General features: G+C 33.1%; 1 protein-coding gene across 1 annotated transcript in view; it reads left to right on the top strand.

The window, feature by feature from the left end:
* Nucleotides 1–25,747, top strand: part of LOC108914826 (neurobeachin) — a 265,755-nt gene extending 240,008 nt beyond the window's left edge. Inside the window, exons 27-35 of the mRNA XM_023455027.1 lie at nt 11,673–11,790; nt 12,161–12,379; nt 18,369–18,622; nt 18,757–19,287; nt 19,359–19,617; nt 19,783–20,220; nt 20,380–20,576; nt 20,661–20,812; nt 23,439–25,747. Coding sequence (XP_023310795.1) covers nt 11,673–11,790; nt 12,161–12,379; nt 18,369–18,622; nt 18,757–19,287; nt 19,359–19,617; nt 19,783–20,220; nt 20,380–20,576; nt 20,661–20,812; nt 23,439–23,529 — 2,259 coding nt within the window. The 3' untranslated portion in view covers nt 23,530–25,747. The remainder of the gene's footprint in view (nt 1–11,672; nt 11,791–12,160; nt 12,380–18,368; nt 18,623–18,756; nt 19,288–19,358; nt 19,618–19,782; nt 20,221–20,379; nt 20,577–20,660; nt 20,813–23,438) is intronic.
* Nucleotides 25,748–26,794: the final 1,047 nt, after the last annotated feature.

Here is a 26,794-nt window from a genome sequence, read left to right as displayed (position 1 = left end):
ATTTGAAATACAAGGTAGTATGTTCAAAATTCAAAAAAAGTTCAATTTTCGAAAAATGATTAATATCGTTTTATTAGTATATTCTGTACTATTTGCCGTTTTTTTCAATTATTTTGACTATTTTTTAGTTCTTATTTTATTTCATCATTTTACTCTACATTTTATTCATCCTATAAAAAGGTTTTATCCCGTTGAATGAAATAAATAATATATTGTACTTATAAAATATTAAATCATGGATAGATAAGTTGCTCAACCTATATACAGGGTGTCCCGTTCATGTTTCAAAAAAACTTGTGTGCAAGTTCCTCACGGCAAAATAATAGGGGAGTTCATGTAACGTTTTTTTACAGAACTGTAGAAATGTAATAAATTTTGACTTCTAACATATTTTTTTTTCGATTGTGCCCCTCCAATTACCTGTATCGGCGACACTGCTTTTCAGAAAGAAACCGTTTGCGTATTATTTTTAACGCACAGTTGGTGTTTATTCCTGTACAAATTTTTACATTTTTATCTTTAACGGATTTAAAGATAATTAAAGAAAACCATTTGGAAAGTATTAACTTCAACACACTGTATCTCGAAAACAGGACGTCTAAGAAAAAAACTTTATATGAACTACCCCTACTATTTTTTCATGAGGAACTTGCACACAAGTTTACCCTTGCACCCTTAATAAATTTAAAAGTTTTTTAGGAACAATACTTCTTAGAAAATTAAAATTTTCTATTTTTTTTTTCATTTAATGATGCATGATATTGTAATTAAAATTGTTGTAATAAAAAATAATTAGTCCATAATATACAGGATGTAAATGATAAGTTTAGCCAAACTTTAATGGCGTATTCTACTAATGAAAATAATCAAGGTTTGCCCTATAAAAAATTTTGATAGGTCGCTTCCCTACGGAGATACAGGGTGTTAAATGTTTCAAATATTTATATTATTTTTCGTCTAACTCCAGTGGCTAAAAATTTTGAGTAATAAAATTTAGGGGATGACATTTCTTTAGTAGGGACAATTTTTTAATGGATAACTTATTTTAAAATGTATTCCAGTATGGGACCTTTTTTTTAAACAAATCGTACGCCACTGGTCTTTTAAATAATTTTAAATGTTTTTGAAATGTACAATCAATTTGTATCAATAAAGTGTTGTTGTAAAGTATTCGTAAAATTTACTGGTTTTAGATAACTGGGAAATTAAATAAGAAGATACCTACCTACTTTGTAACAATAAATTCAATACTTAATATTTTTGAGAGATTTCAAAACACAACATCACAAGAAATGTTCAAAATGGGATTTTTTGCCGTGAAGTTACACGAAAAATAAAATAAATATTTGAAACTTTTAACACCCTGTATCTCCGCAGTGAAGCATTCTATGAAAAATTTTTATATTGATTATTTTCATCGGTAAAATAGGTACGCCATTAAAGTTTGGCTAAACTTATCATTTACATCCTGTATATAAAAATATAAACATTATTAGTAAATACTAATTATACAGTAAATATTCGTAGTAATTTCACAACATATGTATTTATTAAAATTTAGACAATAAAATGTCAGACAGTATTAAGAAAAATTATACTGAACTGAATATTATCTTGAAAACTGAAGAATGACACAGTTCTGCTAAACATACCTAACAATACCACTTTCTCATTTAAACTTTTGTTGTAAACTTAAATTTTGATTTTACATCGCTTGCTTTTTGCATTAAAACCTATTTTTTTTCGCTAAATATTGTCAAATTTGTAATAGAAAAATCGGCTTGTTTTTAGAGAATGGAAAAATTTTTCAAAAACTTGAATATATGAAAAAAATGTATTAATTTGTTTTGAAGGAGACTGAAACATAATGAATGTTTATTATTTAAATTCAAAATGCTACAAAAACGAATTCAAATTTATTGTATGTCGTCCCAACATATTAAGTTGCTAATAAGAATTAATTTAATGGTCGAATATAAGACTAATTTTAAATATATTCTATATAAATTGAAATATTTGCATAAAGATGTCATTAATTAATTATACCCAAAAAAACTACAAAGGAACTACAAAAAAACTACAAAAACGAACAAGAAAAAAGTGATGTCTAATATGACCAGTTGTATCACTTATTAAGGAAGATTCCAGAAAATGAACTGAAGTATTACAGGCACACTGAAAATTGTTTGTGAATATAAAAAAAAATCAGATTAGCTCTTAAAAATATAATCGAATTAAAGAGTTAAGGAGTATTTACTTTATTTCTGTAAATTATCGAACTAATATTACACCAACTATTAACTATTATTGCAATTAGTTAGGTATCTATATTTAAAGTATAAATTTCCGAAAAAACATTTTTTTCAGTAAGTATATTTAATTATTGATGTAAAACTCACATCATTGTGTATAAAATTTCATTTATATCAAGCAAAAGGTTACTGAAAACTAAATTTTTATGAAATCATTTAAAGGTCCCATATCTATATTTTTAGGACCATATTTATTTATAAAACTTTTTTCATATTTTCAATATTAACTACCAGGTTTGCTGCACCATTTTCTTACATTCTGTATACAGTCCTCGAATAGTATCATCCAAAAACGTTTCCCATTCCCTAATCTAATCTCACGATTCTAATTCCCAAACACTTGTACACCTGAAATCACATCCAACAGACCCTCAGAACAATCCAAGAATACTTGACCGAACACCAGTCCGCTGATCGCATTCCGATCTCTCATCTCCATGTAAAATAATCAGGTAAGGTATACTTTCGGACGTTTTCCACATTTCTGGTTACCCCTAATGAGCAACCGGGCCCCCAAAACCGTCGCTTGACGGAGATGGAGGTTGCGATGCGTCCGTAGGTAGGTCGTATTTTACCGCGGACGTGAACTGTCAACCTGACAGCTAGTTTATTGGGACCCGTTGCGATAGGTATGCCGAGATAACACTCGATATTCCGAGAGGCTATTGTTTTACCTTTATTATAATGTCCCCGGTCGCAGACAAAGACGCGGAGAGCTGGTTTGTACGGGCTCGTATTTAAATTGGGGCCTGTTTTGAATACTTCTGTCTTGGCGACGTCTTCTGCGGGCCCCCAGAATTGTTTCGTGGGAAAGAATGGTCGTATTTCAGTGATATTCGCTGATTGATGGGCACTTATATCCTTAACCGAATAAGAAATATATAACAGTTTCATGAAAAAATTGTCAATTATACGTAAAGGTAAAATACATATGTCGTCGTTAACAAAACCAAGGGGGCGTATTTCAAAACAACAGGATTTGGGATAGGGCTGTTTGAAGTTGTTTTGCAATTTCAAATGTTTGTAAAGAACCATAGATTTAAAAATGGATGTAATATAAAAGTTATAGAAATACGCAATAAAATATAGTACCTACCTATAGTTTAAGCTATTATTTTGGGAAAAGAGTGAAAACTTCCCCTAAAGGAGATTCAGCTCTTGTTTATATTATAAAATACAAAATTTAAAAAAAATTTACTCAGGTATACGCCCCACTGAGGCTTTATTAAGCGTTATTTTTTTTAACTGCATTGAAAAGTATTTATGAACCACTAATACCATCAGTGATAATTGAAATAGTAATAATGATAGGTACAAAAAACCTAGCAGACGTTTGTTGTACTATAAGCTCAAAAAACACAAATTAGTGTGAACGGAAATAAATAAGAAAAACCATAATATTTTTACTCGTTTCATCTGAAATAATATTATATTCGGGCTAAATTTAAATTAAATATAAAGTGACTGTCTCCCACTGTGGTAAATTCCTTTTGGTACAATATTACATGTTCTACGAGGTTGATAATACACCATAAAAAAATTGATTAAATGTTCATTCAAAATCAACACAATTTTTTTTTAATTCGAATCCAGGCATAATTCTGTTGAAATAATCACAGTATTAGTTGAGTAAACTTTTGTTTAACAAATAACTTGCTAAACTATGTGCGTCATATTGATATACTACACCTAATAGTAAATAAAATCAGTTCTTGATTACAACTACGTAAACGTATTCGTTATCTGATAACAGATTTTAAACTGCGCGTCGGTATCTGTTTGTACACAGATTTGTGTATCAGCAATGCGTAATATGTACAACAAATGCAGTGATTTTTACACAGTTTGTTCTCATTCTTACATGTATTTCTATTATATTTCTAACTAAAAATTGTGTGATACAACCATTGCCTTCTTATAACTGCACTTAATAGGAGTATGTATGAGTATTTTAATAATAGTATGAAACAAAAAAGGGTGTCTATTTTTCTACACTAAACTTTTCACATGAAACTTTCCATAAAATATATAGGTATAGTACGTAATAATAAGTACCTACAAGCAAAAGTTAACAAATTAATAATTTATAAGGAAAGCGACTAGAAAATGTAACGACTATTTTTAGAGAAAATTTTATCCTTGTTATTTTTGTAAACCATTATTTCATGTATTTTTTTTAAATGATAATTCCTTTTTCATTATCTTACCTAATTGTGGGTATGTTAAGGTCAACTGATAGTTTTTTAACTTCAACAAATAACACTTTAAAGAATGCCAACATAATATGGATTGTTTTGCTAGTTTTGTTACCTTTGTTAACAAGAAGGCACTAATTTTTATGGCATAATCATTCGTAATAAGGGCTGAATCGTTTTTTTTGTCCATAATAGGTATACCTAAAAAAATATTAGATAAATAGACTGTATATTTTTCAATAAGGCTGGAACTCTATCTTCTATAACGAGACTTCATAAGACAGTTTATCACTTAATTAAAATCCGTAAACTATTTCCATCGTCTTCTTTATTATTTGAGGTTATGTTGCGGAAACACAGATCTGTAGAAGGGGTCGACCCCCCTTTCCTCCGTTCACCTATTTTTTTTTAAATAAATTACAAAAAAGATATACGGGCATGAGCAAAATTTGAATTTAATATTTTAAAAACAACTTTGGTTTTAACCTTGCTTGACCTTAAATTCCTTTATTCTTACACAGAGAATTAGTGGTTAACGGATTGACCTTTTTTTTATAACACCCTGTATATTAAAAAATATTTCCAACCAAATCGCAGGCATCCACTGCCGCAATAAACTTTATTATAAGCTATTAAGCCTCCAAAACGTTTCTCAACGTCTAATAACAATAAAACAATTACAAACCCGAACTTAAAAACATTCGATCCTTAGGCGCGCGTCCTCTTTGGTCATTCAAGCCTGAATTTTATAGGACATAACGTAATTTTTCCCCATACATCGATGCTGCGGCCCATAATAAAGATGCATATCACACCATACGGACCATAAAACATTCGCCTTGTTTATGGGTCCCGTTTATTATCGGTTTTATGGGTTCCCGAGGTTGGTTCCCCTGTACACAAGTATATCAGGGACGCCTTCACGAGACGCCGTTAAACAAATTGTATTTTATTATTTAATTCGCCCGGTTATATGATATCTATATTAATAACGTTGATGGGCCGTAAATACGATCGGTTTCTTCGGGCGGATTGCTGCGAGTAATAACAACTATCTTTATTGCCCGACAGGATCAGGCTCAATCCCGGGATGATATAAAGTTAAGTGCGGCTTAGAGGACTGCCGTTCTACACTTATTTTTAATTGGGTGGTACGGGAAATATTAAAAAAAAAAGGTCAGAAAATGCGGTACAAAACCGATAGAATTTCTACGTATTTTAATATTCTGAAATAAATCATTAATTACTAGAAGCTTATACGTTGTCTTGAATTTAAATCTATGTAATTTCTAGTCCCTTACGGTGTACCTCAGGGTCACGTTCTGAGACCATTATTATATAATGTATCTATAAACAGCATAACTGATGAATACATCATCAATTTAAAAACGTTACCTAAATATAATTGGTGTAAATGAACATATTAAAAGCACTAAAAAAGTACTTTTTACATATTTGGATAGAACGTTCCCTGTCGAGCATAGTCATATAGGGTTTGTTGATTCCATCTCTAACAATAAGCGAGATACTATTAAACATATTATAGTTGCTTAAAATTCAAAGCGCTACACAAACTAATTCGCATTTATTTTATATCGTACCAACATATTAAGTTATTATTAATTATTTTAATGGCTGAATAATAAATAAGACAAACCTTAAAAATGTTCTATATAAATTGAAATATTTGCATAAAGATGTTATTAATTATACCCAAAAAAGTAGGATAAACACAAATCAATATACCGTTTTCCGGTATCTTGATACACGAACATATATAACATCATAAAAGATGTCTAATATGACCAGTTTATGATCACTTATTAACGAAAATTAATGAACTGAAATATAGGCATAGTGAAAAATTTTTGCGGATATATAACAAATAAACAAACCAAACGTAGGTAAGTGTACAAAATTTCACTTATGTCAAGCGAAAGGTTACTGAAAACCTGATTTTTGTTTAGTCATTTAAATGTCCTCTATTTATAATTTTTAGGACCACATAAATTTTTTTCACATCTTGACTATTAACTACCAGATCATAAGATTTGTTGCGCGAGTATCTCGCTTATTGTTAGAGATGGACCCAACAAACCCTACATGACTATTGACTATGCTCGACAGGGAACGTTCTATCCAAATATTGAAAAAATATACATTTAAATTAACATAGTTAACATCTGTGCGGACGTTTTGTTTGAACTTCATTTGTTTTTCTACTATCATTTTCGAAAACTTCATAAAAAATGGTGCATCTTTTGTATTTAACATTTTTTTATAACTCTAACAATAAAAAACTTAATCCGGGGGACAAAATATTATGAATGACCCTGTTCAAGATCGTCTCATGTATTGTCTGGACGCCTGTGCAAGGTTCTGGTGAAAATTGTGTTTAATACAATAATTTAGTTTATTTTGAGTTTAGATTAAAATTCCTTCCTGGGTTAAAGAATTTTTACTTCCTTTTTGATTATTGTCTGCCTGTTTCAATTAAGTTTATTGCGGTATGAGTTTCAATATCTGTAAAATTAGACTAATATTACATTTATTAAAGGTTACATGCAAATAATAAGTGTTGTAAATTAACCATTCCGTTAATAAAAAAATGAAATATACAGGGTGTCCATGGAAATGGCAGGCAATAATCGGATTTGGGTAGATTCTTTAATAATAACACCAGAAGAGTGTAAATTTTTTTCGGCAGTATTCGTAAACTTGATAGAAAATATAGGTTTTTCATTATAACTATATATTTTTAATAAAATTTTGATCATTTTTGGGTAAAATCTTAATTTAAACATTTTCTAATCTAGTCGACTGATATACGTAGCTACCTTAGGGGGTCGGGGGAAGAGCACCTTCGACAGTTTTGGCCCGTATAAAAATTCATAAACCTACTTTTTTATATCTGTATCTGCTTTTAAGACATTTTTTGTTTTTTTATGTGAAAGAAATGTACATGTTTGCTATCTTTAATTTGTCACATTTTAATACTATTGGGAACAACCAAACGTTTTTCGATATATACTACTATTGATATGAGACGTAAATAGGATGATCTCTTCACTACTAATCGCGATTATGTCAAAAATAGTTCATTTTATCGATAATAAACTTAAAAGAATCCGATTTAAAAAAAATGTAAAAAGTTTGGAGGAAAAGATTATCGAAGATGTTTTGCTCCAGTTCCCCAAAGTGGCTGTCGGTAAATTGATTACATTAGTACAAATAACTTTAGATAATGTAGTAAGAAACAAAACAGTTACACTGTAAGTAAAATTGGACTTTTTTCACTTAATTTCACTCAATAATGTATTCATTTCTGTCCATTCCCGATTGAGTGAAATTTTCTTCTATTAGTATGAATACAACTAAAATTTTATTACTGAAACAGTTTTAGTTCAAATATTATCAAAAATGTATAAAATTATTAAAATGCCCAACATTAATTCGATAATTTCAGTAAATGGATTCACTTCGTACCTTTTTGCTTTCACTCGGACCGATTTATTTACAGTGTATACCGAAAAATGGATATTCAGTTCTCAACTTCAAGAATTAATACTACCGAAGAAAACAATATAAATTTGTGACGTCCTTTTTGCAAGATCTATAGCCGACCATTTTCTGGACACCTTGTATGGCACCTAATTAATTTCAACATCCTGTATATCCAAATTAATCATTTATAAGTGAATTTTTTTCAATCATTTCGTAGTCAATTAAAAACAGCAAAAAATAATGAAGACAAAGTCAAGTCTTAATAATTATTCTTACCTGCTCATAGTAAAAAGTCACTCACTCGACAGCTGCAAGAAACTCACATCTGAGTAAAATTACTCACCTCTGCCGCAATAATTTCAGTCATAAAGTTTGAATTGTACTCATGCTAATAAAATGAAAATTTGTCTCAATCGGATGTGGACAGAAATTGATACATTATTGAGAGTACAATTGCAAGTGTAGGAACGCATTTCTAGAACACAAAATGGAGTTCCTATGGTGTACTTTTAAGTGTGGATTCGCAATTTCCAATGTGAAAACCAAAGGCGCTACAATTTCAAAAATTATCGTTTCAATTTTCTAATTTTTGGTGGATGCGCCGGTATTTTTCGTATCGTTTACGAAATCGAATTATAATCCAGCGACATGGATGCGGATGCGACAAAATAAGCGCGTTTTCCTTCTCCTTTCCTCTCGCGGTATCGCCGGTAAGCGGTAATTAAAATTTATATGGGGAAATTCGAGCCCGACGGGCCGCTTTATAAGTAAAATGGCCGTCGCGCGAGCCGTTGTAGGAGGAGTCGTGAAAGTCGTGAGATTGCAGATAATATCGATCTGTTCGCCGCCGCGAATCATCATTTGTATAGTCGGGCCTGCGCCATGTTGGCCGGCGATAAATCACTGTTTAACTAGCAACAATTTCAATGTACGGCAGAAATGTATATGCGCTATCCGCTTTTTGAAGTAACGCTGTTGGAATTTTAAAAGTATTGTGGTCGTAGCTGGCTTATTTTTCCACAGTTTCTCGTACGAAGAATGTGATAAATTATAAAATAAAACGATTTAAAATAGGTCCTTTTAACTTTTAATACAAGAGACCTATATTAAATTTAACATGTTCGTTCAAATTTTTTTTATTATTTAAATATAAGTTTGGAAGTATTTATCTGTTTACCAATAAAATTGAAGTTTTTTCACCTCAGTTTTGAACGTTGTAGAGCATAAAACGCTGGTCATATTTTGAAAATGAAGCATGGGACCTATACTGTTTTTTAGGTGATGATTTCTACGCTCATATGACGAAAAATATCCGAAAAAGGTATAGAACATATTTGTGCAAACTATTTTTACTTCATAATCAACTAGGTATACAGGGTGTGGCATGTATAATATATAAAAAGTAAACTACAGCTTCCTAACGATATTTGTAATAGAGAAGTCTTATACGAAAAAGTTCTATTGTTGCGTTTTTTTTTTCGTAAATTAAAGTTCAATTATGGATCAAAATATTTTCTCTGGAACGGTATTGCCCGTCTGCTATACGATGAGTTATGTCCTGTAGACCAGCCGCGTAAACAAATCGTCTTTGAAAGATAGAAAGATATCTACTTCTCAATTTTTGGGGAATTTTTCAATGCAAAAGTACAAACAAAGAAAAATAGATATTAAAAAAAACTGATATTTTGTTATTATAATAATTAATAGTATGTAATTACTATCTTAAATGCATTGTTGTTACTGCAAAAGTTCGCAAACAAAACCACATCCGTAAGCATCTGTAGTTGCTAACTGCGTGCACTAAACAAACTCCATTAAAATATGAAACAAAATGAAATAAATCTTACCATTTCTAGAGAAAATATTGAAATTGATCCCCATTAGCGCGGATACAGGCATGGCACCGACGCACCCAATTTTGGCGAATATTTTCCCAAATTCCAGGTATTCCCCTAATTGTGTCAGCAGCTTCAAGTATACGGTTTAGCAATTCTTCCACCGTAGCAATTGGATTATTGTGAACCAATGACTTCAAGTGACTCCAAAGATAAAAGTCCATTGGAGTTAGATCGGGTGACCGAGGTGGTTACGGCACAGGACCAAAGCGTCCAATCCATCACTGAGGAAACATTTCATTCAAAAGCGTCCTTACTTCTCGAGTACTGTATGGAGGAGCCCCATCTTGAAGTTAAAACATGCGTGCCCGAACTTATAATGCCACATCGTCCAATAATTCAGGCAACGAGTTCTCCAAAAAAATCGGTATATGTTGGTCCATTTAATCGTTCTTCAAAGAAATAGGGACTTACAAATAAATAGCCTATTATTCCAGTCCAAACATTTACCGATGTTGAAAATGAGTTTCCCTAATCACGTGAGGATTTCCATCGGCCCATATGTGCATATTATGGAAATTCACTTCATCACGGGTAAATGTCGCCTCATCTGTTACACAAACATCAGGAAAGTCTACTTGATTGGCACATTGCCGTAAAAACCATCTGCAAAAATGCATTCGTTGATAACAAACTCGTTGCAGATCATAGGGGTGCAACAGCTGGCATGGCGCCTTAAGATGCGATGTACGGTACGAGATGACGTTCCTACTTGCTGTGCGTGTCATAAAGTACTAATTGTGGGGTCTTCGTCAAGATTTTCCAACACTGCATCTTCAACTTGCTGACCACGTCCTTCTTCTCGAGGAATGATACTTCCCGTATCTCGAAGCCGCTGAACGCACTGTAGGATTGTATTTGCACATGGGGGGTGACGTTGTGGCCATAGTTCCCGGTACAACTTAGTCGCCACGAGCGCATTTTCTCCTGCTGCACCATACATTAACATCATATCGACACGGAAATAGTAAAACTAGTTCGTGCACAAAGTAAAAAATTAAGCAAAGTAAGAAATAAGAATCTCGTTTTTAATGTATTCGGCACGCTATTCTTATTTTTTACTTCTTTATAAAAATTATACTGTCACTATCGTGGAATTACAAAATAAAAACTTTTGTCTGGAATCTTTCACTTTTTAACACTGATGGGCCGATGGTCGATGCTTAATATTTTAATTAAGTGAGTAATGAATTCAATACAAATACAAAATCAATTGACTGCACAAATTTTTTGATAATGTAACCTAACCTTCTTTTAGTATTACTAGTATTAGATTATAGCTATTTAAATTATAAGGTTGCATCTCGGGTCGCATAAAAACATTTCCAAAGTTTTTAATAAATAACACAGGGTCGGCCTTCATTTTCGTTGAGCAAATGAACTCTAATTTACAAAAAAAAAAAACGCGAAGATAGAACTTTTGCGTATAAGAGTTTTTTATTACAAATATCATCAGAAAGCTGTAGTTTAATTTTTATAGATTATACACGCCACACCCTGTAGATACAATGAGCCCCGTTTTATAATTGTTGACAAAATTTAATTATCTTTAATAAAATTTATAAATGATGGTATAAACGATTAAACCCTTGCACTGAATAGCACAAGTTTTGTCAGTGTGAAAATATAAACATAAGATACAAAGATACTTTCTTTATTCTCATTGTTGGGAATAAAATAACTACAAACCTCAAATCAAAAAGCACCTTATTTCTATCAGACCATCGTAGTGTAATATTTTATTAATATCCTTCCTCTTGTTCCAGATATTGAAGTATTGCGACCATCTACATGGAAAATGGTATTTCTCAGAGGTTAGAGCAATCTTTTCCAGACGTTACCTATTACAGAATAATGCCATCGAAATTTTCCTGGCGAGCAGAAGTAAGTAATAACATTTGCGTCATTACTAAATAATAGATACATAAAGAAAACCTAATCTTTCGAAAAAACATTAGAATCCTTTCGCAGTCGATCGATTTACAAACATTTCTGGTGTACTGCAAAGGTCCACACTGGAACCACTGTGATGCTTTGAGTTTATAAATGATACGACTGCTGTATACAAATATTTTAACATGTTTTCCGGCTTTGAAAATAAATAAAATAATGTTATTAGTCAAAACTTACACATAACAGTTATTCTATTTAAAAAAAATAATGTTTCTGTTTGAGTCTTGAGCTCAGTGAAGCTTATTTTTCAAATTCCTTCGCTCTTTTTATCAAAACGAAACTTCATTTTCATTCCATTCAGCTTCCATCATGTTCGCTTTTCCCGACCAAGCCACCGTGAAGAAGGTGATCAAGGCCCTGCCTAGGGTGGGTGTCGGTATCAAATACGGTATCCCCCAGACCAGAAGGGCAAGTATGATGTCCCCCAGACAACTCATGAGGAACTCCAATATGACGCAGAAATGGCAGAGGAGGGAGATCTCCAATTTCGAGTATCTGATGTTCCTCAACACCATAGCAGGTAGGAAATATTGCTATACCTATATAGAGTGTTTCATGGCGAACTATACCTACTGTAATCATTGGTTTTATAAGCTACTCTATCCTGTACCTAATTACAATATATATTTTTGGCACATGCCACCAGTCTCTAATAATTCTAAAATATCCATTCGTTTATGGCCTCTCAGAAAAATTTACTATATATTTTTTTTCTACTGATTCGCATAACATATTGAAAGTATGCTACGTTTATACTTATAAAAAATTTTCTGATTTTTCCGAATCTGCGAAAATATGAAAGCTGGACCATTTGAAATAAGGATTTTGACAGTTATTTTCGTTATAACCCTAATGAACTGGAAGTAGGAAATATTTTCCTGGAAGAAATCATATCGAGAAGCTCTTAAATATAAATTTTTGTATTTCAATTTGGATTTGTTTAGTCAAAGTTTGTAGTCACACTGGATAATTGTGAGTCCATAGATATATAAGTCTAAGAAGAAAGAGGAAATGAAAATTAATTATTGCAATAAAAAATTATATTTTATTAAGATTATTGACTGTATACAGGTTGTATAATATCGATTTTTCATTCTTATTGTTAGTTAATAATGTTAATGGACGATAAGCTTAAGTTTATGATGTGTTAAACATTGTGTTTGCTAATAGCATAACCTTACATCACCTAATAATACTTCCTATAACCTCCTTAGTTTAATACAACTAAAATAAAATATTTTAAGCAAAAATATTTTATATAACGGCACAAATATCTCCATTACCGTTAGAGATAAGTATAGGGAACCTATACACAATTCGAAAGAGTTTTAAATTACCTAACTTCCAGAGTAAAAATATACTGGGTGTCCCATTTAAAATAACCAAGTTATTGCTGTTTAAAGTTGAGAGAAGTAGCCAGCAGTTTTTTGAACACCATGTACAATACTAAGTGACGACAAATATAATAATTTATAACTTCAAGGATCTAAAATACACTCTAAAGCTGCTTCCTTAAAATTATTTTTCTATTGCAATTAAATTTCTACGCTAAGCCTCCATTTTCACTAAAATTTAAATATCTCACAAACAATAAGTCCTAGGTATGCAGAACCTTTAATGTAGTAAAATACAGGGTGTTTCATTTAAAAATGCATAACTTTGATATGGTGCGCTTTTCCTGAACACCCTATATATTTCAAAATATTTTGAAAATGTAGCCGTAATCAGTCTACATATACCCATCTAAGCAGGTTTGTATAACATTTGCCGTTTGGTCCTTACCGTCCGAGGCGTTACTGGTGGCCCACCCTGTATGTATGCACAGAATTAGCATTTATCCCTCATGTTAATTATATTATATTTAATAAAAGTTTTAGTTTCATTATCAGAAATGCTAAACAATTAAAGAAATTTAAAAATTTTATCTAAGAATTTTAGATGAAGTCAAACAATGTTCTTGGTTCTTCGATACCAGAAATCTAGTTATGCAAAAGATTTCTAACCCCTCAGATAAGACACCTAACTGCTGATATTGTTGATATTAATTAATTCAAACAGACATACCTGATATATTCAAATTGTTAACTAATGTAATAATTCAGAGAAAAGTCTTGTATCCTTACTGTTCTATTATCACCCTTGACAAAGACCAATCACGTGTAAAACAGCTATTACAAATATACCATTTTGTCTCCACACTTAGGATTGTTTCATCAGATAGTTTTCTTTCGTATGGAATTAATAATTATTAATGGAACAAAATTATACATATATGCACATCAAACTTTAAAAAAAAAATCCTTGTGAAAATTAAAAATTATTATTAATACAAAATTACTTATGATAATTATAAGTAACATTGAAAACATAGTTATTATGAACGATCGTGGGTTGGTTTAAGATAATGACTTGCATCTCTATTATCTTATATGTATATTTTGGTAATGATTAAACTTACTGAAGCTTTAAACCACAAAGATGTAGTATTCTCAGTTTTTGGACCATCCAGCCCCTTGAATTCGTTTCTTTCCAGTTTGGATTTGGAGTTAAAAACGATCTGTTGGTTTTTTAATGTGACTTCTTTTTTTTATTAATTTCTAAAACATATTCGATATTATTATTGATTTGAATTTATAATTGATTAGTATCTGCCATCCTTTTGAAACCACCTTGCGCAATTTTAGAGAAGATTGGGTTATATTCAATGCGACCTGTTCGATTTCCTCCCAGATTATCAGTTCTTTCTTTGAAAAATTGAATGCAAGTTGAAAATCCTTCCTCTCCTCTCCATGATAATTCATGAGAAACGAGAAGCAATATGAAAATATTTGGGCTGTCAACCGTTTGGGGTACTATTTTCATTCCAAATCTCGATAATTATTTTATATTCATTACCATTAATGATGAGGGGGTGGCTTTTCTTTTTAAGGGATCATTCTGTAATTTGCTTCGCATAGCTCTTAGAAGAGCTTTAGCGGTCACAAATGCTACGTCAAAAAATGGACTGAACTTAATTTTATAGTTTTCATAATTTCTCATACTGATAGCGCAATCTTCCAAAATATTCACTAATTGGTCAACAGTTAAAGACTGATATGTCCTGTACGTCATTGATGAACTGAATAAACTATTTTCATACGCTTATTTAAGACATTTTTGGTAGGTATTAAATTTTGAACATGTTTTCAAATTACTGTTTGATCTGCTCTACCGAAACGAGACATTCTAACACTACGCAACAATCTCGATGAAAGTTCGTCACCAACTAATATCAACGCGACCGCGATAACAATGATTCGACTTCAAAATGTCTGGTTTGATTTTTAATTTTATTCACAATTTTGGTGTGAAATTTACTTACCGAATACTATACGTGCTTAAATCATGCCGGGAATCTTTTTTTTGGTCACGAATATTTTTAAAAATTATCCCTCATCTTCAACTCGGTTAATTTTCAAAATATTCTAAAAAATTTCCGTAACACTAGTAATATTATAAAGGAAAATAAGTTATTTAATTACTGTCTTACTCTGCTCTCAATTACTTCTTTTCGGGGTCGAAATTACTGCTTCTCGCACCCGCCAGAAATAGCCCCGCTCTCCGATCAAGCCGCCATAAATTACGGCGAACTTTCAGATTAAAGGTGTACGAAAATACCCCAGTCCCATCTAATTAGGCGAAATCGAGGCATTTCTCGGTAAGGAGGAAACCATCCCACATGTGGACATTTTTTGTGGGACGTCGCACGCGAAATTAGCTGTTGTCAGAGGGCTGGCTCCAAATTAAAAACATATACATCACGCTTACCGTCCCGCGTCTCTAATTTTGGAGCGACGTCGCTCGGCGGCCGGCGTAGCGACGCACGTCACTTTTAATGCCGGAGATTAGCGGTTTATTTAGTTTTACGCTGGCGAAGATTAAGAGCTCGTGTTCGGCCGGATTTATGACGTCTTAAAATTTCACGGCTATAATTAGGTTCGGTTTTCAATTTTTGTAACGCGCGGTTTGAGCCGCTCTATCTTTATGGTGATGGGGGTAATTTGCTGCTAGCAGTTGGTAACTAATTTGTAGTGCTGCTGGTTATTTACTATGGACGTTTTTCAGGAAGAGTTATTTAACTTGTTTCCACAACTGAGGAATCCACAGTTTTTAAAATAAACGTAACTTAGAATTCATAAGAATTCGACGAAATAGTTGAAATGAGAGGGATTAAAGTCGCTTTATTAAATCTACAGGGTGGATTCACTTATGATTAATCAACCCCAGTGCTTGTGAATTGTAGCTCTGAAATAGGCTGGTGTTCCACAGGGAAACCATGTTGCTCCGTTGCTCTTTTTAATGTACATAAACAATAAACAAAACCTTCATAAATGATTACAAGCCACGTGACCAGTAATTTTGTTCGGAACAGTAATTTCCTTCATGTTGGTAATTAAATTTCAGTAAAATTAAAAATCACTTATAAGATGAAGATTACATTAAAACATCACACTCTCTTTTATCGGCTGTAATTGCTGAAATGTATCACTAGATTCTATTCAGTTAGGCGATATTTTGCATTGTAGTAGCTATGTCCTGTTTCAATTTGGTTAGTGCATCTCCCTGGGTTTTCAGTATTCAGTACCTACCTATATATATTTTCAGCCACGAAAATTGAATAATTCCAAATATCTCAAATTTTCACCATCAAGAACGGCGATGACAACATTTTTAACAGTAACGCGATATTTCGTTCTTTGTTAACTATGTCCTGTCCAAATTTGGTTGACAATAGATGAGATAATTTTTGTAAGATTAATCACTTAATAATTAATAAAAGTTATGATACTCGAAATAGATTTGCATTTCAATACAACTTACTATAGGTTCCAATGTTGTTGAAAACTGTTTTTAGTGTCAAGAATCTCGAAGTCATATTGAACAGTAAGTTGTTATTCGATAGACACATGGTTGACATGGCGCGATGACATGTACGTGATGTTTAATCGTTGGGATTTAAGAAAGGTTTTAAAGATATTGAAAGTGTGTTATGCCATTTCCTTCTTCCTCAGTTAGGTCACAGTTTTTAAACTAGCTTAAGTGTCGAATCAGATTAACGTTGAAAATAGTTTCATAGAATAATGGACAATTTATTTTCCTATTTAAATAAAATTGAACTGGAGCAAAATATACATACATCCGAAAACTGTCATATCACATTGTTTCTGTACCATTACCGCGACATCGCCACCAGAATATCCCGGAGAATTCCCAAATGCATTCTCCCTCCCCTACCGGGGCTTTAATGCCATCCAGAGACCGAAGGGGAGCGAAACGGCAAAGTAATCCTCCACCCGCATGACTGAGGTGGCGCCTAATTCGTGTTGACGTTCTGCGTCCGTCGCTCCCGCTTCGGCGGCGCGCCCTCGGGATGCGCCGCGACGCCCGGCGTCTCCCCTCCTGCGGGATCGCGGGAATAGCGCACATTCGTAACGGCGTGCAGTCGCGTACGGCGCCGTAACTCAAACTAATGGGATAATTAATTAACATTTGGAATAGTTTGGTTTCATTACGGGGCCTTTTTTTATTTACTGATGTTTTCATCGTGAAATATCGAATGCATGTTGGATTTTACACGGGACATTCCCGAAAATCGTGAAAATGTATTGGTTTCTATTATAAAAATGAAAATATTTTCGTTAGATTGATGAAATGATATTTTAAAAAACTTGTTTCTCGAACATACAGGTTGGTATTCATAAAAAATAAGGTAATACTTAAGGGGGGCGTTTTTATTCATAATTTTCAATGAATTCTCGATCGACTGTACTTCTTTCCTTTCTGCAATGTTTTGAAAAGAATTTTACCAGCCAAGTTATATACCCAATAACATTTCCAACTAGATATAAAATAGTTTTGTTCATGAACTTGCTTCACCCCCTGTTAAAGTTTTTTAAAGTTATTTTTTATGCAATCTAGGTATATGAGAAAGACAAAAATTTAAGATAATCCAATAATTGTAACTAGCAACATCTACCAATAAGGTCAAAATAATCTGTTGAAATTTGATTGGTCAAATCATTTTCGAAATATCGCCAACATTTTTCTGATTTACCCCATATTGGTCTTAGATATCTCCCATTAAGATGTATTTCATTCTTAGAGAATATTCTCTATACTTAGTGCTTCTTTTGATAGTGATAATGAATATTCACTGGCTTGTGAAATAAAAAAAAAATCGAAAGTATAAAGAAATTTTAATATGTTGTATGTTACAAAGAACAAACGAACTTACGTGTATTATTTTCTGGTAAGGCGCCACACCTTGATATATTTTGAAACACCCTGTATATTTATCTTTATTTTTATCCTCTAAAACATATCACCTCCCCAAAAGCAAGGAAGGTGTTAGTATTATTTTTGCCTTAAATTTAATTCTCTCTTGTACACCTTTTTTATATTTTTTTCCTATAAAAAATCGTATAAGAAGCACTGCATTTTGTTGATTTTTCAACATAAACTTATTTTAGGTCGGACCTACAATGACCTGAACCAGTACCCAGTTTTCCCTTGGGTACTGACCAACTACGACTCCAAAGATTTAGATCTCAGCCAACCTAGCAATTATAGAGATCTCTCTAAGCCCATAGGCGCCCTAAATCCCAGCAGGAGAGCCTACTTCGAAGAGAGATACTCCACTTGGGAACACGAAAGTATCCCGCCCTTCCATTATGGCACCCATTACTCCACCTCCGCGTTCGTCTTCAACTGGCTGATAAGAATAGTAAGCAAATGCAAATTATCACTATTACTGCTTTGAAATAAACAACACATTTTATTATTTATAATTTTAAAGGAAAAGTAACAATATTGATCCTTCGAACCGGATGTATCATCAATTTATGAAATCATTTGCAGGAACCTTTCACGACGATGTTCTTGGCCCTGCAAGGTGGTAAATTTGACTATCCAAACAGGCTCTTCTCTTCGGTGTCCTTATCCTGGAAGAACTGTCAAAGAGACACCTCGGACGTAAAAGAACTGATCCCCGAGTTCTACTTCCTCCCGGAAATGTTCGTCAACGCTAACCGGTACAGACTGGGCTTGAACGAAGATGGGAAACCCATAGGAGACGTAGACCTTCCTCCTTGGGCTAGTTCCCCAGAAGAATTCGTGAGGATTAACAGGATGGCCCTGGAATCCGAATTCGTGTCCTGCCAGCTGCATCAGTGGATAGATTTGATTTTTGGCTACAAGCAAAAGGGTCCCGAGGCGATAAGGGCCACGAATTGCTTCTATTATTTGACTTATGAGGGTAGCGTCGACTTGGATTCCATTCAAGACAAACTGATGCGCGAGGCCATCGAAAACCAGATCAGGAACTTCGGTCAAACTCCATCACAGTTGTTGATGGAGCCTCATCCTCCCAGAAGCTCAGCAATGCATTTGGTAATGTTATTATATTGTTTATAATTGGGTTTCTCTTATTCACAATTTGCTTTTTTTATATATATTTTCAGTCTCCGATGATGTTCGCCAGCATACCTGATGACGTCTGTATGACCATGAAATTTCTATCTAACAGTCCCATCGTTCACATTTCTGCCAATACTTACCCTCAACTGCCAAATCCATCTGTAGTAACAGTAACGATGCACCAACAATTCGCTGTAAATAAATGGAACTCTACATACGCAGCCGTAGCGCAATCACCTATTTATGCTGAAACAACGCAGACAGCCACTTCTAATTTGCCACTGTCTATGGATGCTGTTCTTTGTAAGTCTTTATTTAATACAGGTATAGTGATTTAACACTATACTTACATTGAGCCATCTTAAGGCTTTATCTTATTTGGTCCTTCAAACCGAATTTGTACCTATATTTTTATATAAACATCATATTTATGTTTTATTGAACGATTTTTATTGTTCCAATTTTTAGCTCAAACCAACAACAGCAGTGCTCAAAACCAGATGCAGAGGCGACACCTGGGCGACAACTTCAGCCAAAACCTGAAGATCCGCTCCAACTGCTTTGTGACTACCGTGGACAGCAAATTCCTTATATCCTGCGGCTTTTGGGACAACAGCTTTAGGGTTTTCTCCACCGAAACCGCCAAGATAGTTCAGATCATCTTCGGGCATTACGGAGTGGTCACCTGTCTGTCCAGATCCGAGTGCAACATAACCTCCGATTGCTACATAGCGTCCGGTTCCGCGGATTGTACCGTTTTGCTGTGGCACTGGAATGCTAGGACTCAGACTATTGTTGGTGAAGGAGAAGTGCCGACACCTAGAGCTACCCTAACAGGACACGAACAGCCTGTCTCGAGTGTGGTTATCTCTGCTGAATTAGGACTGGTTGTGTCTGGATCATACAGTATGTATATTTTTTCTTGTTTAAGAGTGGTTTGACCATAATCAGCTAGATCACGTCGTCTTTGTAATATCAATCAGTGTTAATGCAGCAAACTAGAAATTGAACTAATGCCTTTATTTAGAACGTTGAAGATAATGATTTTCTATTATCTTCTTGTAGATGGTCCCGTATTGGTACACACGACGTTCGGAGATCTGCTGAGATCGCTGGACCCACCCAACGGATTCAATTCCCCTGAAAACATAGCAATGTCTCGGGAAGGTGTGATCGTAGTGAACTACGAGAAGGGAAATATCGCAGCGTTCACAATAAACGGGAAACGTCTCAGACATGAGTCCCACAATGATAATTTACAGGTGAGTTTAACAATTGCAACGATATTTGTGTAACGTACTGTGTGTGTTTGGCGATCTATTCAAATGTTTTTTTAACGATTTCAGTGCCTATTACTTAGTCGGGATGGCGAGTACTTGATGACGGGCGGCGACAAGGGCATCGTGGAAGTATGGAGGACGTTCAATTTAGCTTTGTTATATGCCTTTCCAGCGTGTGATAGTAGCGTTAGGTCTCTTGCGTTATCACATGATCAAAAGTGAGTAGAAATTTTAATTTACGTTTTTGGCATACAGCGTCATCAATAAAGAATGCATCATAGGGGAAAATTTTTTATTAATTGATTTTGTCAATTACTTATGTTTAAAAAAAATAACATCAAATGATGCAGATAAAAGCAATTGTATTTTTCAATATCTGCCAAATTTCAAATTCTATTAAAATAAGCAAGAAATTTTTAAATTAAAGAGACTTTATCACGTGATAGAATAGAAATAAATTTTTATAGAATTATTTATTTTACTATTACATTGTTATATGACTATTTTGAACATTTATTATTATTTTTTTTAATGAGATTATTAGAATATAAATGTACAGGGTGATTTAGAACTTATCAAAAAAAAAAAGTTGTTGTACAGGGGACTCTTGCAAATACAATTTTGTAAATAAAAATCAAAAAGGGCAGTTCAAAAATGATTTAAAAATACACTTCTGCATGGCACTGGAAACTGGTCCACTGTAAAACGCGACCTTACACAAGGTGAAGTGTAATAAAAAATGTACAAAAACTTGAAAGATTTTCGCAAGAAAAGAAATAAATAGAATTTTATGACACATCAGCAAATTCAACTGCTTTTGCCGCTATTGTTATTATTAATTAATCACATTCATTTGTGGTTTTACTTAATAAAATAAATTGACATACCTGATGTTACAACAACTGTTCAAAATTTTGTCCACCGAGATGTAAACACATTTGGGCTCATCTTACTTAATTTCTACGAACTAACACAAATATTGTCTTGCTTCACCATAAATTAAAAAGATATCCATCAACTCCGAGTTGCTATATACGCAAGCCATTTTTGACACTAACTACTAAAAAACTATTGTAAACATTATTGCAACGACGATTATAAAATCGAATTTCAGTATTCGGATTCGCTGGGGCTACGTGAATCTAGAGACTACAGTTGTCCAGCAATGTAATGCTTGAAAGTACTACAACTTCAATAATTTTTTTCTCAGAAACAGGATTTTACTAATTTTTTTAAAAATATTTTTGGGTAAGTTGTGAATCACCCTGTATTTTATACAATAATTTATCAGCATTGCCTAAATGCGTTTATATTGTTAAATATTAATATTGACTAAATTTTTTTATGGAAAACAATATTAATTTTTTTATATAGAGGCCGTAATTCTGAATGGGGGTCAAAAAAGCTTTATTAGAGTCAATTTATTTTGATTTAACATTGTAATAGACATATATTGAATTTTCAAATCTCCTCTCCTGGTACTCAATTTTTAAAAAAATTAATTAAAAAAAATTCTCTCCTGTGTTGCTTACTTTATTTGATAACAGATTCCCAATAAATGCCGAGTTAACAATCATTTTCCATTGCCAGTACCTCGGAAATTATTTAGAAAACACGGAAACGATTATTGATAAATGCTTGTGTAGGTACATTTTCTTGGTAACGGGAACGGCAACAGAGAAAGTTTATAAACCTCTCCTACTAACAATGGCCAAGTCTTTAAATTTAGCAGGAAAAGTTCGATGAATTAGTGCACTGAATCGGAAATGACGTCATTGATGCGTTTGATAAAACTTCAGTGATTCGATTATAAAACGCAATCATTTTCTAATTTCACTATTTTGACAAATAATGAAAAATAAAACTAAGCTATAAAAATCAACTTCAGACATTAATTTCATTTCAATATGGTGGTTGTAAATAAGTGTGAAATATTTTAGGGGGTGTTTGCCGAAGTTATTTTGTGAAAAAAAGTTCATATAAATGTAGATCGAAATATGCTTCATTTCCGAGATACAGTGTTTAAATGTTAATTATTTATTTATTTTTATTAATTTATTTCAAAAACTTTTAAAGATATTTACTCGAAATTTGAAAAACGCTTTGGAGGAATAAATGTGCATTTTTTGCCACAATGCCACAACTTTTTTTTAATAAAAAAAATGGTACGCCACTGATTTTTCCCGTTTTGATATTTTTTTAGACATCCACCATCAATTCTGAATGAAATTGGTCTCTTCAATTTTTTCGTAGGATACACCGTTTTTGAGGGGAAAAATATAACAATATTTTATTATAGGTTTTGTTAATCTTTTATTTAAAGGTGCAAGTAGAAATATTCGGATCACCCCAAAAAATGCACATTTATCCCGTTTTTCAAATTTCGCGTCATTATCTTTAAAAGTCTGAAATATTTAATAAAAACACAAATAAAAAATTAAAATTTAAACAGTTTCTCGTAAATGAAGCATATTTCGACCTACGTTTATACGAACTTTTTTCACAAATTAACTTCGGCAATCACCTCCTAAAATATTTCGCGCTTATTTACAAACACCCTGTACATCTCAACAATTTCCTTTCTTAGTCTAAAATGATCTTGAAAATATAATTTTTTTGGTGAATTTCAGTTGTTACTTTTTTAATTCTTTCTTAGTCTGGATTATTAGGTCAAGAAATATATCGAATAAAAAAATATGAAGTTAACTTATTTTTAACATGCAATAAAAAAGTTTTATTGAAATTTTAATAAATACTTTTTTTCCATTGATAATTTTAAAAACTTGCCCGACTAAATAAATTACAAGAAAAACTGAAATAAAACCACTTCGTTGTGTCCTGCAGGTTCTTACTAGCAGGGCTAGCCCTAGGATCGATAGTCGTTTTCCACATTGATTTCAATAGATGGCACCACGAGTTCCAGCAACGTTACTAGAAACCACTTCGAGGGGGGTAAATTTCGTTCCGCTTCTAACTTAAATAAAAAAAAAACTAGTACTTAATTACCTATTGTACTTAATTGTTCATATATTTTATGGTTTTTATGGTGTTTACTTAATCCTTAATGTTAATGATTGATTTTTGTTGTGCAATAATTTTATGACCGATAACGGGGCGTGGAGCCTCGAGTTCCACCCCTTTACCTTGTTCGGGTAGGTGTAGATACGTCTCAGTTCTTATTGCGTTATTAGTGAAAGTATTTTACATTACGGATTTTAAATATTGCGGTAATGTTTGACATTTTTCAGATAGTGTATATTATTATTATAACCTTGTTTTTGTAGCTTGTAACGAGTATGTATTAAGGGTTGGGCGCCCGCTCTCTTGTCATTTTGACAGGAATTGCTCTGTATTTTAAACGATTCATCTCCACGGTTAATCGTAAAGGACGTGAAGGGATGTCCTTGAAATTGGAAGAAATAAAATTTTCCACGTTAATCCTCTTTGAGCTTTTTTGTATCGTTATCGTTTTAATTCTCAGAACGTTTTATCCAAAGGACTAAAATTCCTTCAATCTTTTTTGACAATTTTTGGTACAAACTTTTAGAAATAATTTTGGATACATTACTCTGTTTTTGGTTAAAATTATATGTACAGAGTGTTTCAATGTAAAACTCCCCTGGTCGATATCTCGTAAACACAGTTAAATTCTATAAAAAATGTTGTGTGTTGCACGTAGGTGACGATTCTGAATATAAATGATATTTTCTCGAATACGGGAACTTTGGAAACTGATGGTCCACTTGAAAAACTAGAACATCGAAAGTACGATACTTACATGTTTTGCTCAGTGTTGCCAACCATAGTGGAAATCCGCAGTCTATAGTGGACTTCAGGTCTGATTCAAAATGTAGTGACATTTCCACTTCATGAAACACTTTTAGTCATGTTTAATTTTGTTTTCAACACATTTTTTGTGCAAAAATGATAAAAGTTTATCAAATTTATTCAATTTATTCCAAAACATTTTTTTGTTTTGATTATATGTTGTTGTTGTTAATTTTTATAATGCCCTAATGACTTTTCATAATTTATGGTTGGCAGTACTGGCTCCGGAGCATATTTAATTGTTTTTAGAAAATTTATGGGAATTTTTTAATGGAGATTGCCGACATTTTCCGACACAATATTATTTAAATTTGTACACTACTCATATAAACAATTTTGACAAAACATCCAGTGTCCCAAATATTCAAATTTGTAAGTACTTTTTCACAAAAGTGATTATAACTTTTCCAAAGTTTATTTTGGGTTATTATTGGTGCTTTGGAACTTAAAAAAAATCCTTTTAGGATTAAATATGTTTGTAAAAATGTTTGTATTGCAATAGTTGCTCATAATTTAATGATTTTTCCAAAATCGAAAAATTATTTTCGATCCAACCACTATTTATACCACTATAAAGAAAATGCCATCTGTACTCGAAATTGAAGCAATTTATGTGCACTACACAGCAATTTTTACAAAACATCTCTTGGTTTTTGAAATATACTGATTGAAGAAGTATTGAAGAAATTAACGAGGTTTTTATGGTGGATTTTATTAATTCAAACATTTATTTTATGTAGGCGGAATCAGCTTAGAAATATAGTCATTGGTGTTTCGGCCATATCTTTGCAGCCATCTTCAGGATTCGATGGCGTTTTGTGATTTACAGTACCATGTAATACAGTTTGAATAAGTCTGTAGCAAAAAATGAACCTGAGAGCGCGCGCCCAAAGGTAAAAGTCAATCTTCTGCTGGCTTTTTCGATAATGTAAGTTTCTAAGCACTGTAGTGTTGCTTACGGCTTGCACATCCGACGCCAGCAATTGTTAAGGCCATTCGGCGCACTTTTTCGACACGGTATGCGCAACGTCCGCCGAGATGCAGCGCATACGGTGTTCTAAAAAACATTCCCTCCAGCAAAAATGTATTGTAATATATTGCAAATCTGTCCAGAAAAATCAAACTTATTGTATATAAGTAAGATTGTTTTCTTTTTTTATGAAACGCTATTAAGTGATGTGTATTTGAAATGATTACTTATTATTTTATTACTTACGGAAGAATTGTACTTAACTGTAAGAAATACTGTATGTTTGATGTTAGCAATAATGTTACATTCATGATTTGTATACACGATAAAATATGAAATAAATGTGTTTTGTTCAGGGTTTCTTTCATTACCCACGTGTTGCTCTACGCCTCTTGTGTTCTTTCTCGATTGCATTAGAAAATCGGTTTAGATGTAATACGAAGCTTAAATTTTATATTTAATAGGATCTGATAATTGAATCATTTGAACTAATCAGTTTTGTAGATTTTCTCAGTGGCAAGCAGTTTTTTTTTCAGTGTAAGATTTAGGCAAGAATAATTTTACGCTATTGTAAAAGTATCAAACAAATTCTTTAATACTAGAAATTTAGATATGCAAAAGATATCTAATCCCACAGACAAGATTTCTAACTGTTGATATTGCAGAAAATAACTACCCTATCTTGTATTCCTTCTATTCTATTATCGGCCTTGATGTAGACTAATCACACAAAAATCAATTACTTGTAGTAGTCTGGGTCGACGTTCAATCACAGTCCTTGATGTGTCCGCAGCGGTCCTGCAATGATGTCCACCGTAAGTTTGGACAATTGGCCTATCCTATCCTATAGCCTAATGTGGTAATTTGGCTTTGTCTTGCCATTCCCTGGTTAGAATTCCGTAATATTTGGAAAACTTTTCAGTTTCCGAGATTCAAAACTACGGTGAATTTCCTATTTTTTGCAGCACGTTGGTGGCTTCTTACGAACCTCAGCGGAAAGGACCAAGCACGTTTCTTATGGAAAATGGGTTTCGGCCATTTTTTTTTTGAATCTGCGAAACTAAAACCCAACCCCCCAAAACCACCCCCAAAGGTCGGGAAAGCATGTAACAAGCTATATTGGTAGATTGCCTAACCGAAATATTTTACTACTGTAGTGGGATCTCTAGCTGTACCCACACCATCACTAGGCTCGAGCCTTTCATCCTCTACCACTCCCTCCCCCCTCTCCCGCTTTCGCACCTACCAAAGCCAGCCATGTAGCTTATTATTTCTTACTAGTTGTGAACCCATTTGATCGTACATTTCAGCCTACAGCCACTTAGTCCATCACCTCACACGACTTCAAAATCCCCATAATTATACCCCACCCCCAAACCTCCCAATACCACCCCCTACCAAA

This window comes from Anoplophora glabripennis, unplaced genomic scaffold (genome assembly GCF_000390285.2).
Source record: "Anoplophora glabripennis isolate ALB-LARVAE unplaced genomic scaffold, Agla_2.0 scaffold503, whole genome shotgun sequence".
Lineage (NCBI taxonomy): Eukaryota > Metazoa > Arthropoda > Insecta > Coleoptera > Cerambycidae > Anoplophora > Anoplophora glabripennis.
The sequence above is the reverse complement of the archived record's forward strand: the minus strand, read 5'-3'. Positions and strand labels throughout refer to the sequence as shown.